Source organism: Pan paniscus, chromosome 15 (assembly GCF_029289425.2).
Source record: "Pan paniscus chromosome 15, NHGRI_mPanPan1-v2.0_pri, whole genome shotgun sequence".
Taxonomy (NCBI): Eukaryota; Metazoa; Chordata; class Mammalia; order Primates; family Hominidae; genus Pan; species Pan paniscus.
Genome location: NC_073264.2, coordinates 74,096,617 through 74,111,790, shown reverse-complemented (window position 1 = coordinate 74,111,790; position 15,174 = coordinate 74,096,617). Strand labels below are relative to the sequence as shown.

The 15,174-nt window shown below is 45.1% G+C and overlaps 1 protein-coding gene across 1 annotated transcript in view; it reads left to right on the top strand.

Annotated features, from left to right (window-relative positions):
• The window catches only part of ZFYVE1 (zinc finger FYVE-type containing 1), a 57,692-nt gene that overhangs the window by 27,152 nt on the left and 15,366 nt on the right, over window positions 1-15,174 (top strand). Inside the window, exons 3-4 of the mRNA XM_003824132.4 lie at window positions 1,765-2,269; window positions 6,713-6,927. Of these exons, the coding sequence (XP_003824180.1) occupies window positions 1,765-2,269; window positions 6,713-6,927 (720 nt within the window). The remainder of the gene's footprint in view (window positions 1-1,764; window positions 2,270-6,712; window positions 6,928-15,174) is intronic.

The window sequence follows — 15,174 nt, the reverse complement described above, 5'->3', positions numbered from 1 at the left end:
TATTTTATCTTATTTTATTTTTTGAGACAGGTTCTTGCTCTGTCACCCAGACTGGAGTGCAGTGGCACAATCTCGGCTCACTGCAGTCTGCCTCCCGGGTTCAAGCAATTCTCCTGCCTCAGCCTCCCGAGTAGCTGGGATTACAGGCATGTGCCATCACACTCTGCTAATTTTTGTGTTTTTAGTAGAGACGGGGGTTTCACCATGTTGGCCAGGCTGGTCTCGAACTCCTGGCCTCACGCGATCTGCCCCTCTGGGCCTCCCAAAGTGCTGAGATTGCAGACATGAGCTACCATGCCCCGCCTCTTTGTTTATTTTAATGAGGTGGATGACACTGTGTTTCCCAGGGTGGCTGTAAACTCCTGGGCTCAGATGATCCTCTTGCCTCAGCCTTGTTGAGTGTCTGAGATTACAAATGGATGCCACCATGCCTGGCTCCTTATCAGATATTTGATCTACAAATATTTTCTTCCATTCTGTAAGTTGTCTTTTCATTGTCTTTTTTTTTTTTTTGAGTCAGGGTCTCACTTTGTCGTCCAGTCTGGATCACAGTTCACTGTAACCTCCAACTCCTGGGCTTGAGCCATCTTCCCACCTCAGCCTCCGCAGTAGCTGGGACTACAGGCATGCACTCAGCTATGTATTTATTTATTGATTTGAAATGGAGTTTCGTTCTTGTTGCCCAGGCTGGAGTGCAATGGTGCGATTGCTGCTCACTGCAACCTCTGCTTCCTGGGTTCAAGTGATTCTCCTGCCATAGCCTCCTGAGTAGCTGGGATTACAGGCATGTGCCACCATGCCCAGCTAATTTTGTATTTTTGTAGAGATGGGGTTTGTCCATGTTGGTCAGGCTGGTCTTGAACTCCTGACCTCAGGTGATCTGCCTGCCTTGGCCTCCCAAAGTGTTGGGATTACAGGTGTGAGCCACCGCACCCGGCCTCATTTTTTATTTTTTGTAGTGACACAGGGTCTTGTTACGTTGCCAGACTGCACTTGAACTCCTAGGCTCAAGCAGTTCTCCTGCCTTGGTCTCTCAAGGTGTTGGGATTATAGCCACTGCTCCTGGCTAGATCAAGTCTAATTTATCTATTTTTTCTTTTTATTTAGTTATTATTTTAAAATTTTTAATATTTTAAAAATTTTTAGCAGAGACAGGATTTCACCATGTTGCCCAGGCTGGTCTTGGACTCCTGAGTCACCTCACTTGGCCCCACCCCCCTTTCTTTTTTTTTTTTTTGAGGCAGGGTCTCATTCTGTTGCCCATGCTGGAGTGCAGTAGCACTGTCATAGCTCACTGCAGCCTCAAACTTCTGGGCTCAAGGGATCCTCCCTCCTCAGCCTCCTGAAGTGCCACTGTTACATGCGTGAACCACCACACCTGGCCTTATCTGTTTTTTCTTTTGTTACTTGTGCTTGTGTTGTCCTATCTAAGGAACTATAGACTAATCCAAAGTCACAAAGGTTAATTACTTTGTTTTCCTCTAAGAGTTTTACGGTTTTAGCTCCTTTTTTTTGTTTTTTGTTTTTCTTTTCTTTTTCTTTTTATAGTTTTAGCTCTTTTGGCCGCTAAGTTATTTCCCTGACTAAAGCTTCAGAGGTTCCTTTGAGCTGTTTGCTAAGGGTGGAGGTGGGGAGCTCTTATCCTGTGACTTCCTTTCTTTGACAATTCAATCAAGTTCCTTGTCCTTGGGAAGCACTTCTTCTTGTAGGTGTTTCTAGTGCTTTTACAGTTTCTGTATTTCATAGTCTTTTTTTTTTTTGCAGGTAACAAATGAAGAAGACTTCATTAGAAAATTGGACTGCAAACCTGATCAGCATCTGAAAGTGGTTTCCATTTTTGGAAATACTGGTGATGGAAAGTCTCATACTCTCAACCACACTTTCTTTTATGGTCGTGAAGTCTTTAAAACCTCCCCAACCCAGGAGTCCTGCACTGTGGGAGTGTGGGCAGCCTATGACCCAGTTCACAAAGTAGCAGTGATCGATACGGAAGGGCTCCTGGGGGCCACCGTGAATCTAAGCCAGAGAACACGGCTGCTGCTTAAGGTCCTGGCCATCTCAGACCTCGTCATCTATCGAACTCATGCAGACCGGCTGCATAACGACCTCTTCAAATTCCTTGGGGATGCCTCAGAAGCTTATCTGAAGCACTTCACCAAGGAGCTCAAGGCCACCACTGCTCGCTGTGGCCTGGATGTCCCTTTATCCACACTGGGCCCTGCAGTTATCATCTTCCATGAGACCGTGCACACCCAGCTACTGGGCTCTGGTGAGAGATGGGGTACAGTGTCACAGCTCAACCTTTATGGGTACAAGGAGGCAGCTATTTGGTCTGCAATAGCAACTTGTTGGTAGCGGATTGCCCAGAAAGATTTCTGTCCAAAGAAGACATAGAAAGTGTTTCAAGGAGGATGGAGTGATCAAACATGTCAATCTGCTTATAGGTCAACTAGCATAAGGATTGAGAATTGCCAATTGGCTTTGGCAATATATAAGTCCTTAGTGATCTGGATAAGACCTGTTCCCTGAGATGGTAGGGGGTAAAAGCTTGATCAGAGTGAGATCAAGAGAAAATAGGAGGAAGCCAGGTACAGTGGCAAGTGCCTGTAATTCTAGCTACCTGGGAGGCTCATGTGGGAGAATCCCTTGAGCCCAAGAGTTAGAGATCAGCCTGGGCAACATAGTGAGGCTATGTCTCTAAAAAAAAAAAAATAAGATTAGGAGAAGAATTACTTTATTCAATTCTTTGACAGAGTTCTGTAAAGCAAAGAAGAACAATGAGATTGTAGCTGGAGGCTGATGTGGGATTTCAAGGGATTTTTCTTTTTTGAAATTTAAGATGTGACGTATTGCAGATATTTATGTACTGATGAGAATGATTCATTAGAGAGGGAAGAATGTAGATGTAAGAGAGCAGGAACAGTTGGAGTGATGCATGAGTGGAAGGGTCGGCCTTAGGACCACGGACAGTTCATCCATAACAATGGGAAAGAAAGTAGACAGTATGGACACGGTCGCAGATAAGAAGATGGATGTGGACATGGGACGTGTGTGTGCAAGTTCTTATTTGTTTTCTTAGAGAAATAGGAAGCAAGATTGTCACCTGAGTGGTAGGAGGATGAGGGAAAGGTGCAATAACAGATGAGATAGGAGGGGAACAGTAAATTTGGCTCCTGAAACAATTGCAATCTTCACTTGTTCATTCAGTCATCAAAGTTTATTGAGTGCATATGTCATGTGCTGAGCACTGAGGCACAGAACAGAAAAAACACTTCCTGTCTTTGAAGAGCTCACAGTCTAGTTGGGGCGACCGCACGGTGTTCTGTGCATACCTCCGTACCTACAGGTGCGGTGCTGTGGGAGTCCAGAGCAAGGACACTACAACTTATGGAATCTAGGAAAGAAGAGGCGACATTTGAGCTCTGAGAGACTTGGCTAGATGGAGGAGGGGAAGAAGATGCTCTAGGAAGAGCAAACTCCTAGTAGCTTCAAGGAACAAATTGCGTTCAGAGAACTGCAGGTAGGGCTGGGTGTGGTGGCTGACACCTGTAATCTCAGCACTTTGGGAGGCCAAGGCAGGAGGATCCCTTGAGCCTGAGAGGTTGAGGCTGCAGTGAACTGTGATCGTGTTATTGCACTCCAGCCTGGGCAATAGTGAGACCCTGTCTCAAAAAAAGAAGGAAAGAAAAAAGAGACAAGGGAAGTAGTTCTGCAATAACTTCCAAAATTCCATTCTAACTCCCTTCAATGCATTCTCCATGTAGCATCCAAAGTGATCTTTTCAAAAGCTTAATTTACACTTCAGATCATGTAATACTTCTGCTTGCAGCCTTGTCAGTGGCTTTTGACTACATCAAAATCCAAACTCCTAAATGTAGTGCCATCACTTTAACTCCTACCTTTGTCTCTGACCTCCTCTAGTTACCCCTCTTCATTCTCCCCCTGCCCACTGAATGCAGCCCCTCCCCTGCCACCCCGACTGCCATGTTTGAAGCATGGCTTGTGTGGGAGGGAATGATGGAGAGACTCAGGGATCAGATCATGGGTGGCCTTGACTCAGTTCTCAAGTATGGCAGGAGTCCATGAAGGATCTTAAGCAGAGAGTTAGATGGCCAGATCTATATTTTCAAAAGATTCCCTGGCAGCCTATTGCAGGATGACTGAGGCAGGGGGACCAGTCAGCAGGATATCAAGTCACTCAAGTGAGAAGTGGTTGGGATTCAGCCAGGGCAGTGGCAGTAGGAGGGAAGTGCACAGAGTAGGCCATAAAGGAGGTTGAATCTGAAGGACCTGGCACCAGTTGATTCTGGTGGTACCAATGACACATGCCCTATAGAAGATAATACATGTAAATATTCCCCAGTGAAGGAGCAGATTAATTAGCAAGTGCCTCGAAGATAAGGAGAGGAGGTGAGAAATGCTGACTTTCAGCTGCCTCCTGTGATCAATACTTTTATGCCACTTTGGATCTTTACAGTGTTGGTGAGGGGAAGGTTTAATTGCCAGTTCAGGATTTTGAAGTAACCAGCCCCTGAAAAGTTATTGTATTTTAGGCTGAGCACGATGACTTATGCCTATAGTCCCAGCACTTTGGGACATTGAGGCGAGAGGATCACTAGAGCCCAGGAGTTTGAGACCAGCCTGGGCAAAATAGCAAGACTCTGACTCTACAAAAACATTAAAAAGTTAGCCAGGTACATACCTGTGGTCCCAGCTCTTTGGGAGGCCAAGGTGGGTGGATCACCTGAGGTTTGGGGTTCAAGACCAGCCTGGCCAACATGGTGAAACCCTGTCTCTACTAAAAATACAACAATTAGTCAAGTGTATGGTGGTGGGCACCTGTAATCCCAGCTACTTAGGAGGCTGTGGCAGGAGAATCGCTTGAACCCTGGAGGTGGAGGTTGCAGTGAGCCGAGATTGCACCACTGCACTCCATCCAGACTGGGCAACAGAGTGAGACTTCGTCTCAAAAAGTAAGTAAGTAAGTAGGTAAGTAAATAAATAAATAAATAAATAAAAAGGAAATTAAAAAGTCCTTTCAACCTTTATCACCGATACATTTATTGAATCCATCTGTGCTATGGCTGCCCAAGTTTCTGGACAAATGATGAGAGTGTGGGCAAGCAAATACCCTTATACATTGGTAGTTTGCCCAGAGCTTCCTCACAAAAGACCAGAATTTTCAAAGTACAGAGAATTGTAAAAGTTCATCAGGAAGGTGATTAGTTAAGTATATCCACAGGATCGAAGACTGTATTGCTGCTTTTGAGTGTATTGTGACAAGGACAGGTACTTACAGTATGTTATTAAGTGAGAAAAGAGCAAGTTGCATATATATGTTGCTAAGTCTGTAGGAAAAATGTCTGAAAGGGCCAATATTGAGCTGTGGTTACTTTCGGGAAGTAGGTGAGAGCAGAGGACATAATTTATTTCCTTTTATGCTTTGGCATATCTAGATTTTTCCAATGAATGGGTTTTTGGGAAAAAAGACTCCTCCTTGAAGTATAATGTGCATACAGAACAGTGCATATCATATCAAGGTATCATGTGATGAGTTTTCACTGCCTGAATGCCCCTGCGTACTCAATGCTAGACCATAGGACACCAGCCCTCCTCATAGAAGCCCTCCTCATGTCCTTTACCAGGAAAGGGTAACCTGAGTTCTCACAGCATAGATCAGTTCTGCCTGCTTATGTACTTCATGTACATTGAGTCAGAGTATCTTACTTTTTTTTTTTTTTTTTTTGAGACAGCGTCTCACTCTGTCTCCCAGGCTGGAGTGCAGTGGTGCGATCCCAGCTCACTGCAACCTCTGCCTCCCAGGTTCAAGCAATTCTTCTGCCTCAGCATCCTGAGTAGCTGGGATTACAGGCGTGCACCACTAGGCCCGACTAATTTTTGTATTTTTAGTAGAGATGGGGTTTCACCACGTTGGCCAGGCTGGTCTCGAACTCCCGACCTCAGGTGATCCACCCACCTCAGCTTCCCAAAGTGCTGGGATTACAGGTGTGAACCACTGCACCCTCCCGTATCTTACTTTTTTTTTTTTTGAGATGGAATCTCTCTCTGTCGCCAGGCTGGAGTGCAGTGGCGCAATCTCGGCTCACTGCAACCTCCACTTCCCAGGTTCAAGTGATTCTCCTGCCTCAGCCTCCTGAATAGCTGGGATTACAGGCACCTGCCACCACGCTCGGCTAGTATTTTTAGTAGAGATGGCATTTCACCATGTTGCCAGGATGGTCTCCATCTCTTGACCTCCTGATCCGATCCACCTGCCTCGGCCTCCCATAATGCTGGGATTACAGGTGTGAGCCACCGCACCCAGCCTCGTATCTTACTTTTATAATGAAAGATTTTTGTTGTTGTTGTTTGAGATAGAGTCACTTTTGTCTCCCAGGCTATAGTTTAATGGTGCGATTTTGGCTTACTGCAACCTTCGCCTCCTGGGTTCAAGCGATTCTCCTGCCTCAGCCTCTGGACTAGTAGGGATTACAGGCATGCGCCACCACGCCCTGCTAATTTTTTTGTATTATTAGTAGAGACAGGGTTTCACCATGTTGGCCAGGCTGAACTCCTGACCTCGGGTGATCCACCCACCTTGGCCTCCCAAAGTGCTGGGGTTACAGGTGTGGGCCACCGTGCCTGACCTACTTTTTTTTTTTTTTTTTAAATGTCACTCACTACCGATGTGCCTGTGTTTCTGCTTGTATAGATCATCCCTCAGAGGTGCCAGAGAAGCTCATCCAGGACCGGTTCCGGAAGCTGGGCCGTTTCCCTGAAGCCTTTAGTTCCATTCACTACAAGGGAACGAGGACTTACAACCCTCCCACGGACTTTTCTGGGCTTCGGCGTGCTTTGGAGCAGCTACTAGAGAATAACACCACCCGTTCTCCCCGGCACCCGGGAGTCATCTTCAAAGCCCTGAAGGTCAGTTGGCTTGTGCCCCAAGGGCTTCTCACTGGGGTGCCAGTGGGTGGTGAGAACAGTCAGTTCGCCAGCTTTTGTGGTGCTGGTGATTGGAAATCTGGGTGGAAAGAGGTTATAAGAAGCGGAAGCACATGAATGGAGTCCGCACCTGTCAGATGCTTTCATCTTGCCAGGAGTGCAAATATGGGGAAGTCATATGTGATAGTAAAAAAAGTGCCCGGTCCTCAGCTAGGAGAAAAACCAGGCACTCATTTCTGGCTGGTGTGGCTCAGCCCTGGTGAGTTGGTGTCATGTTGAGTCTCACTTAATCTGGACAGCCTTTGTGCTTTTCTTAACATTGACTCACTGTTTTTTTCTTATTTAAATTAATTTATTCATAGAGGAAACTTTTTGTTATCACTATAAGCGGAAAACTAGTATCACAGGTAGAAATTGTTTTTTGTTCGGGGGGCGTTTAGGAGCAGAGGTTTGATAGGCAAAAGAAAGAGAAAGAACAGCTCTCTCTCTCTTGCAAGGGGGAGGGGGGGGGGCACCTGAATGGGACTTCCCCCCAGAGGTAGAAAATTACCAAAACAAAACACAAAAATAGATACACAATAACACTACTATTTGTTATATACCAAAGTTCAGAGTACTCTGTATGGATTAGTTCACTTAATCCTTACACCAACTCCATGAGTTAAGTACTGTTAACATCCTCATTTACAGATGAGGAAACGGAGGCACCAAGAGATGTAGTAATTGGTTATACACAGTTGGTGAGTGACAGCAGGCCTAACACCTGGCCAGTTTACGCTAGAGCTCCTTCTCATAACCACAAAGCCTGTACTGCCTCTCAACAAATAAAATCGCCTATTATTCCTTAGCTAGAGACTATTACGCATGGAAGGTTCTGAGACTGGGTCCTGTTTTTTCTTTCTTTAAGAGGGAGATTTACAGCCAGGCGTGGTGGCTCACGCCTGTAATTCCAGCACTTTGGGAGGCCGAGGCGGGTGGATCACTTGAGGTCAGGAGTTTGAGACTAGCCTGGCCAACATGGTGAAACCCCCTTTCTACTAAAAATACAAAAAAATTAGCCGGGCATGGTGGCGCACTCCTGTAATCCTAGCTACTTGGGAGGCTGAGGCAGGAGAATTGCTTGAATCCGGGAGGCAGACGTTGCAGTGAGCCAAGATTGTCCCACTGCACTCCAGCCTGGGAGACAGAGCGAGATGCTGTCTCAAAAAAAAAAAAAAAAGAGGGAGATTTGGCCTCTTAAAGAGAGGTGGAGATTAAATGAAAGCATACTTAAGGACAAAGTACTTGTTATATAGTAAAAATGTTCAGTGAATGTTAATTGTGAATAATATTAAGGAAAAACTATTGAAAATGATTACATTTGAATAATTCATGAAATACATACATTTCCAGTTAGAATTTGAAGTTCAAGTGCACTTAGTTGTATTGGCTAATAATGTCCTTGTAGTGGCTCAAAGGCAGTGAAAACGGAAGATGACGCTTGCCTAATGCAAACATTCTGAAAAGACGCTGAATCAGTCAAAGGGCTGTAAATCTGATCACTGTGCATTATAAGGCAAATAGGCCAGAGGCTGGATTATAGCAGCTCCTTTGCTCTTCTGGAAGCTAACCCAGATTAATGTTTAAGTAAGACCATCAGGGGCCGGGCGCGGTGGCTCACGCCTGTAATCCCAGCACTTTGGGAAGCCGAGGCGGGCGGATCACGAGGTCAGGAGATCGAGACCATCCTGGCTAACACGGTGAAACCCGTCTCTACTAAAAATACAAAAAATTAGCCGGGCGTGGTAGCGGGCGCCTGTAGTCCCAGCTACTGGGGAGGCTGAGGTAGGAGAATGGCGTGAACCCGGGAGGCGGAGCTTGCAGTGAGCCGAGATCGCGCCACTGCACTCCAGCCTGGGCGACAGAGCGAGACTCCATCTCAAAAAAAAAAAAAAAAAAAAAAAAAAAAAAAAAAGACCATCAGGGACACTGAGCACTGTAAACTGTAATTAGTGCTCAGGGATTTTTCCCCTCAGAAGTCTTGGATGTCCTACCTCAGGCCAATTTATTACTGGCTTTGAGAAAAATAGTTACACTGTATTCTTCCGAGGTGGTAAGAGTCACCAAGCTTTCTGCGATTAAAATGAACCTGGTCTGTCGGGTGAGGTGGCTCATGCCTGTAATCATTCCCAGCACTTTGAGAGGCGGAGGTGGGCAGGTCACGTGAGGCTAGGAGTTCGAGGCCAGCCTGGCCAACATGGTGAAACCTGTCTCTACTAAAAATACAAAAATTAGCTGGGCGTGGTGGCAGACTCTTGTAATCCCAGCTACTAGGGAGGCTGAGGCAGGAGAATCACTTGAACCTGGGAGGTGGAGGTTGCAGTGGGCCGAGTACAGTGCGCCACTGTACTCTAGCCCAGGCAACAGACCTAGACTCCCTCTCAAAAAAAAAAAAAAAAAAAAAAAAAAAAAGCCCAGGTGCGGTGGCTCATGCCCTTAATTCCAGCACTTCGGGAGGCAGATGGATCACCTGAGGTTGGGAGTTCGAGACCAGCCTGACCAACATGGAGCAACCACGTCTCTACTAAAAATACGAAATTAGCTGCGCGTGGTGGTGCGTGGCTGTAATCCCAGCTACTCAGGAGGCTGAGGCAGGAGAATTGCTTGAATTTGAGAGGCGGAGGTTGCAGTGAGCTGAGATCTTGCCACCGCACTCCAGCCTGGGCAAGAAGAGCGAAACTCCATCTCAAAAAAAAAAAAGAACCTGTTCAGCTGGAATTCTGATGATTCCTGGTAACTGGCATCCTCAAAATTTCACCGAGATCTGATATTTTCTATTCTCTGAAGTATAGGGGCTGTGCTGTACTGAGCTATGGGACTGAATTCTTTTGTCTATGGGAAGGAGTCAATTTGTTTAAGCTTGTGATTCGGGTTCTCCCTAGAGAATTGTGCAGTTGTTGCAGTTTACCCAAATCTTTGAAAAAATTGGTTTTGTACTTTTTTGTTTTAAACATCCTTTAAATTAAAAATGCTTAATTCTCTGGTTATCACTCTAATAGCCACTTTTAAGGTCTGCCTTAGGCAAATTGACCAAGTAGAGTTTTATTGTTAAAATAGACTCTAACTAAAGTTTTCATAGTTCATAGCAGTGTATAATATAAATGGCTGTCTTTTCTTCTCCACTTGTTTTTATTTTGTTTTATGCTGTTGTATTAATTTTTTTTTATTAGTAGCCTTGAGTCCTTTTGAGATAAAAGAGTTGGGGTGGGTATAAACAGATAAATGACACGTCAGAATAATTTGTTTGATTTCTTGAATCTCCCATTTTTTCTTTCTTTTTTTCTTTTTCTTTTTTTTTCTTTTGAGACAGGGTCTTGCTCTGTTGCCCAGGCTGGAGTGCAGTGGTGTGATCACAGCTCACTGCACTCCAGCCTCTCACAGCCACTGCACCAGGCCCCAAGAGCTTTTAACTTCATGCTGTATTCCTTCCCAATAGTTATTTCGCTTCTAAAGAGGTCAGAGGATGGGACCATTTTAAAAGGTTCCTGATACATACTGTCAGTTATATTTGAGTATTTGGTTATTTTAATTAAAACAGAGATGTCATTTTAAAAATTATAAAAGCAATGCATATTCATGATAAACAATTCAAGTACTGCAGAATGTATGAGACTTAAGTCCCCTTTCCTTCCCCTACCTCCCCCCTCCTCAGTCTGTAGAGCTAACTCTTAATACTTTCTCACATAAGTGTCTAGAAATTTTTATTGCTGTGTAAGCACATGCATAAATATATGTTATAATGTATGTTTTTCTTCCCGAATAAATGGGATCATAGTAAAGTTAAATCCTTTTCCCCTGCCTAGTGTCCTTTTCTAACTCTGCAGATAACCATTATTAGTAGTTTATTATATATGCTTATAGAAATTGCAAATGCTGGCTGGGTGCTGTGGCTCATGCCTGTAATCCCAGCACTTTGGGAGGCTGAGACAGGCAGATCACGAGGTCAGGAGTTCAAGAGCAGCCTGGCCAACATAGTGAAACCCCATCTCTATTAAAAATACAAAAATTAGCTGGGTGTGGTGGCGGGTGCCTGTAGTCCCAGCTACTTGGGATGCTGAGGCAGAATGGCTTGAACCCCTGGAGGCGGAGGTTGCAGTTTGCTGAGATTGTGCCATTGTACTCTGTCCTGGGCGACACAGCAAGACTGTCTCAAAAAAAAAAAAAAAAAAGAAGAAATTGCAAATGCTGTAAAAGTGCATGTGTGTGTATGTATATATATCCTTCATAAATGAGATCATACCATTTATATTATTCTATGATTTGGTTTATTTTCACTTTTTTTTTTTTTTTTGAGACAGAGTCTTGCTCTGTCACTCAGGCTGGAGTACAGTGATGCAAACTTGGCTCACTGAAACCTCTGACTCCCAGGTTCAAGTGATTCTCATGCCTCAGCCTCCCAAGTAGCCTGGATTACGGGCACACACCACCACGCCTAGCTAATTTTTGTATTTTTAGTAGAGACGGGGTTTCACCATGTTGGCCAGGCTGGCCTGGAACTCCTGACCTCAGGTGACCCGCCCGCCTCCGCCTCCCAAAATGTTGGGATTACAGGTGTGAGCCACTGTGCCAGGCCCGAAATGCCTATTTTAAATGCCATTAGTATATTTTAAAAAAAAGTTATTAGGCCAGGTGCAGTGGCTCACGCCTGTAATCCCAGCACTTTGGGAGGCCGAAGCAGGCAGATCACCTGAGGTCACGAGTTCGAGACCAGCCTGGCCAACACGGCAAAACCCCATCTCTATGAAAAATACAAAAATTAGCCAGCCGTGATGGTGTGTGCCTGTAATCCCAGCTACCCGGGAGGCTGAATCAGGAGAATCCCTTGAACCCTGGAGACGGAGGTTGCAGTGAGCTCAGATTGTGCCACTACACTCTAGCCTGGGTGACAGAGCAAGACTCTGCCTCAAAAAAAAAAAAAAAAAATGTTGTTAGCCCTATCTTATTTTTGAAGTTCCACCTGACTGATGCAGTACTCTGTTGGATTCAAAGGAAGTCAAAGTACTACTTTTTGTGTTTATTATTGACCGGGAAATGTGGATTTGGAAATGTGATGAATGAGAAGAACAGTTTTTGGTGTGCACACATGCATGCACATATGTGTGTGTGTGAGAGAGAAACAGAGAGAGAGCTATGCAGCTGTTTTCTGCCCTAGTGGCTTGCCCATACATACCTGGGAGTGGTTTCTCTATTCCTCCTGCTGACAGGATCACTTTTGATGTCATTCAGCCACACTGTTGTGCAGGCCCCAGGCCCCTTTTTTTCTAGCTGGCTTATGTCCCATTTCTTGACTCCTTTGCTCAGGGTCCACAATAGCAACAGCCCAGATACCTACAAGCAGCGCATACCTGCACTGAGCAGATAAACCTGCTTACAGGAAACAAATGCTCAGGTCTCTATCGAATAGAGGAATTAATATTCAATACTGGAATTGAATATTGAGTTAACTATGGTTGTCTGTACTTACAGTTCTGAATAACTGGGAGAACCATTTCATAGTTGAATTTGTATAGGTTTTATGTAATTTTGTCTTAATTTTTTTTTTTTTTTAAGACAGGGTCTGGCTCTGTGTCCCCTAGGCACCATCTAGACTCATTGCAACCTCTGTCTCCTGGGCCCAAGCCATCATCCCACTGCAGCCTCTCAAGTAGCTAGGACTAACAGCCACATGCCACCACACCTGGCTGATTTTTGTATTTTTTGTAGAGACAGGGTTTTTGCCTGTTGCCCAGGCTGGTCTTGAACTCCTGAGCTTGAGGTATCGTCTGCCTTGGCCTCCCAAAGTGATGGGATTACCAGGAGTGATCCACTGTGCCCAGCCTTTATGTACCTTCTTTAACCTCTGAGCTCTAAATGTAGAAACTCTTGACGTTCCAATTCTGTCACATCGGGAAGCATTTATGAAGTATTTATAAAGTTATGTTTTGTTGGGGTGTGATGTCACTGATGACAGAAGTGTGTCCCTTTTGAGTCAGGAAATTCATTGCTAGCCCTTGATGACTGGGGCCAGCCCTATAGATACAATAGAAAGAGCCACACTGTTGTCAAGGCAACTAAAGTTCAAGATCATCTGGTCTCCAGGCAACCTTTTCCAGACTTGCCTCAAATGCTTTCCCAAGCTTTCTTGGGGTAGGTGGGCCCTTCCCTGCCTTTCTCTTCTAGCTTTGGGATCTCAGGAGGAGGAGAACCCAAGAAACTGTGGAATGATGTGAGGTTTGGAATTTTTGAACCTGCTAATAAGTATATGGATCAGGTGGTATGTAAAGAAAAATCAGGGCCGGGCGCAGTGGCTCACGCCTGTAATCCCAACATTTTTGCAGGCTGAGGCAGGTGGATCACTTGAGGTCAGGAGTTTGAGACCAGCCTGGCCAACATGGTGAAACCCTGTCTCTATTAAAAATACAAAAAATCAGCTGGGCATGGTGGCACGCGCCTGTAGTCCCAGCTACTTGGGAGACGGAGATTGCAGTGAGCCAAGATCATGCCACTGCACCCAGCCTGGGTGATAGAGCGAGACTCTGTCTCAAAAAAAAAAAAAAAAAAGGAAAAGCTGATTAGATTCTAAAGGAGGAGTTTCTCCCTACTCTTGCATCTAAAACATGCTGACGTTGGATTTTTTTTTTTTTTTTTTAACAGTTACTGTTATTTTCCCACACTCTTGATTCTTGTAAAGCCTCCTGAAACTTGTCAAGGTCTGATTCATTAGTCAGGCTGTGACTTGTGAACGAGTGAGATGCTTGTTCTTACCTCATATGCAAGAGTGTCAGTGGCCAGCATCTGAAGGCTGGCTTGCCTGGAGTCTCTTTCTTATGTCATAAGTGGTTACCTGTTACCTTGGACAACATAAGCCAACAGTTCATTTGTCTAGGGCAGGGAATGATGGCATATGTACTGTGGCAAATCAGGCTGCAGATTGTTTCACACCAAGCCTTGAGATACTTATAAATGCCCCCATTTCTCTGAAGAACTTTCAGAGAAGTGAACCAGGTCACTTGGGTTGAAACAGTAAGAACCTTACGCTGTACTGGATCCTAATTTCCCATTTACTGGGAGTTGGCATCCTCTGTGAATTCAACCCAGCTGTTGCACTCATGCCAGATTTATATCATTTGTCCTTAGGAAAACCAGTACTTAGGCTAGCCTTTCAGTTACCTGTTTAAAAGAAAAACTCTGCGGCTAAAAATTGCTATTCTTGGCTGGGCGCAGTGGCTCACGCCTATAATCCCAGCAGTTTGGAAGGCTGAGGCAGGAGAATGGCTTGAGTCCAGGAGACCAGCCTGGGCAACATAGTAAGACCCTGTCTCATTTTAAAAATGAAAATAATAAAAAATAATTTGCTATTCTTTTTTTTTTTAAATAATAATTGCTATTCTTTGGTGTTCCCTATACCTTCTATAGTGGCTTCTATATTCCTTAGCTGTCTCCTCTTTTTTTCTTTCTGTATCATCTCATTAGATACTTCAGCATCTTGGCCAGGTGCGGTGGCTCACGCCTGTAACCTCAGCACCTTGGAAGGCTGAGTTGGGTGGATCACTTGAGGTCAGGAGTTCGAGACCAGCCTGACCAACATGGTGAAACCCTGTCTCTACTAAAAAAAAAAAAAAAAAAAAAAATTATCCATACATTGTGGTAGGGGCCCGTAATCCCAGCTACTTGGGAGGCTGGTGCAGGAGAATCGCTTGAACCAGGAGGCAGAGCTTGCAGTGAGCCGAGATCATGCCACTGCACTCCAACCTGGGTGACGGAGCGAGACTGTCTCAATAACAAAACAAAAACAAACAAACAAAAATTATTGGGGCATGATGGCATTTGCCTGTGATCCCAGCTACTTGGGAGGCTGAGGGAAGAGGATTGCTTGGGCTTAGGAGGGTGATGCTGCAGTGAGCTGTGAACATGCCACGGCACTCCAGCCTGGGTCACTGGGTGAGACTCTGTCTCAATAAAAAAGCTGCCTTTTCCCATCAGGTATCTTCAGAGTGTTCTGTACATATCTTTGAGAAACAGCCTGGAGAGTTATTGATAATTTGGCCAGTTAGGGAGTAGTTAGCCTTAAATTTGAGAGGACCTCTGGGGATGGGATGAAAGAAGCCTAGGGCAAGGGCAGGGCCAGGAGAGGAGGAGGGCAAGGTTGGTTTGTGAAGGGGAGTTGGTGCTGGGCACTTATTCCAGCAGTTCTAGCTGAGTACCTGTTAG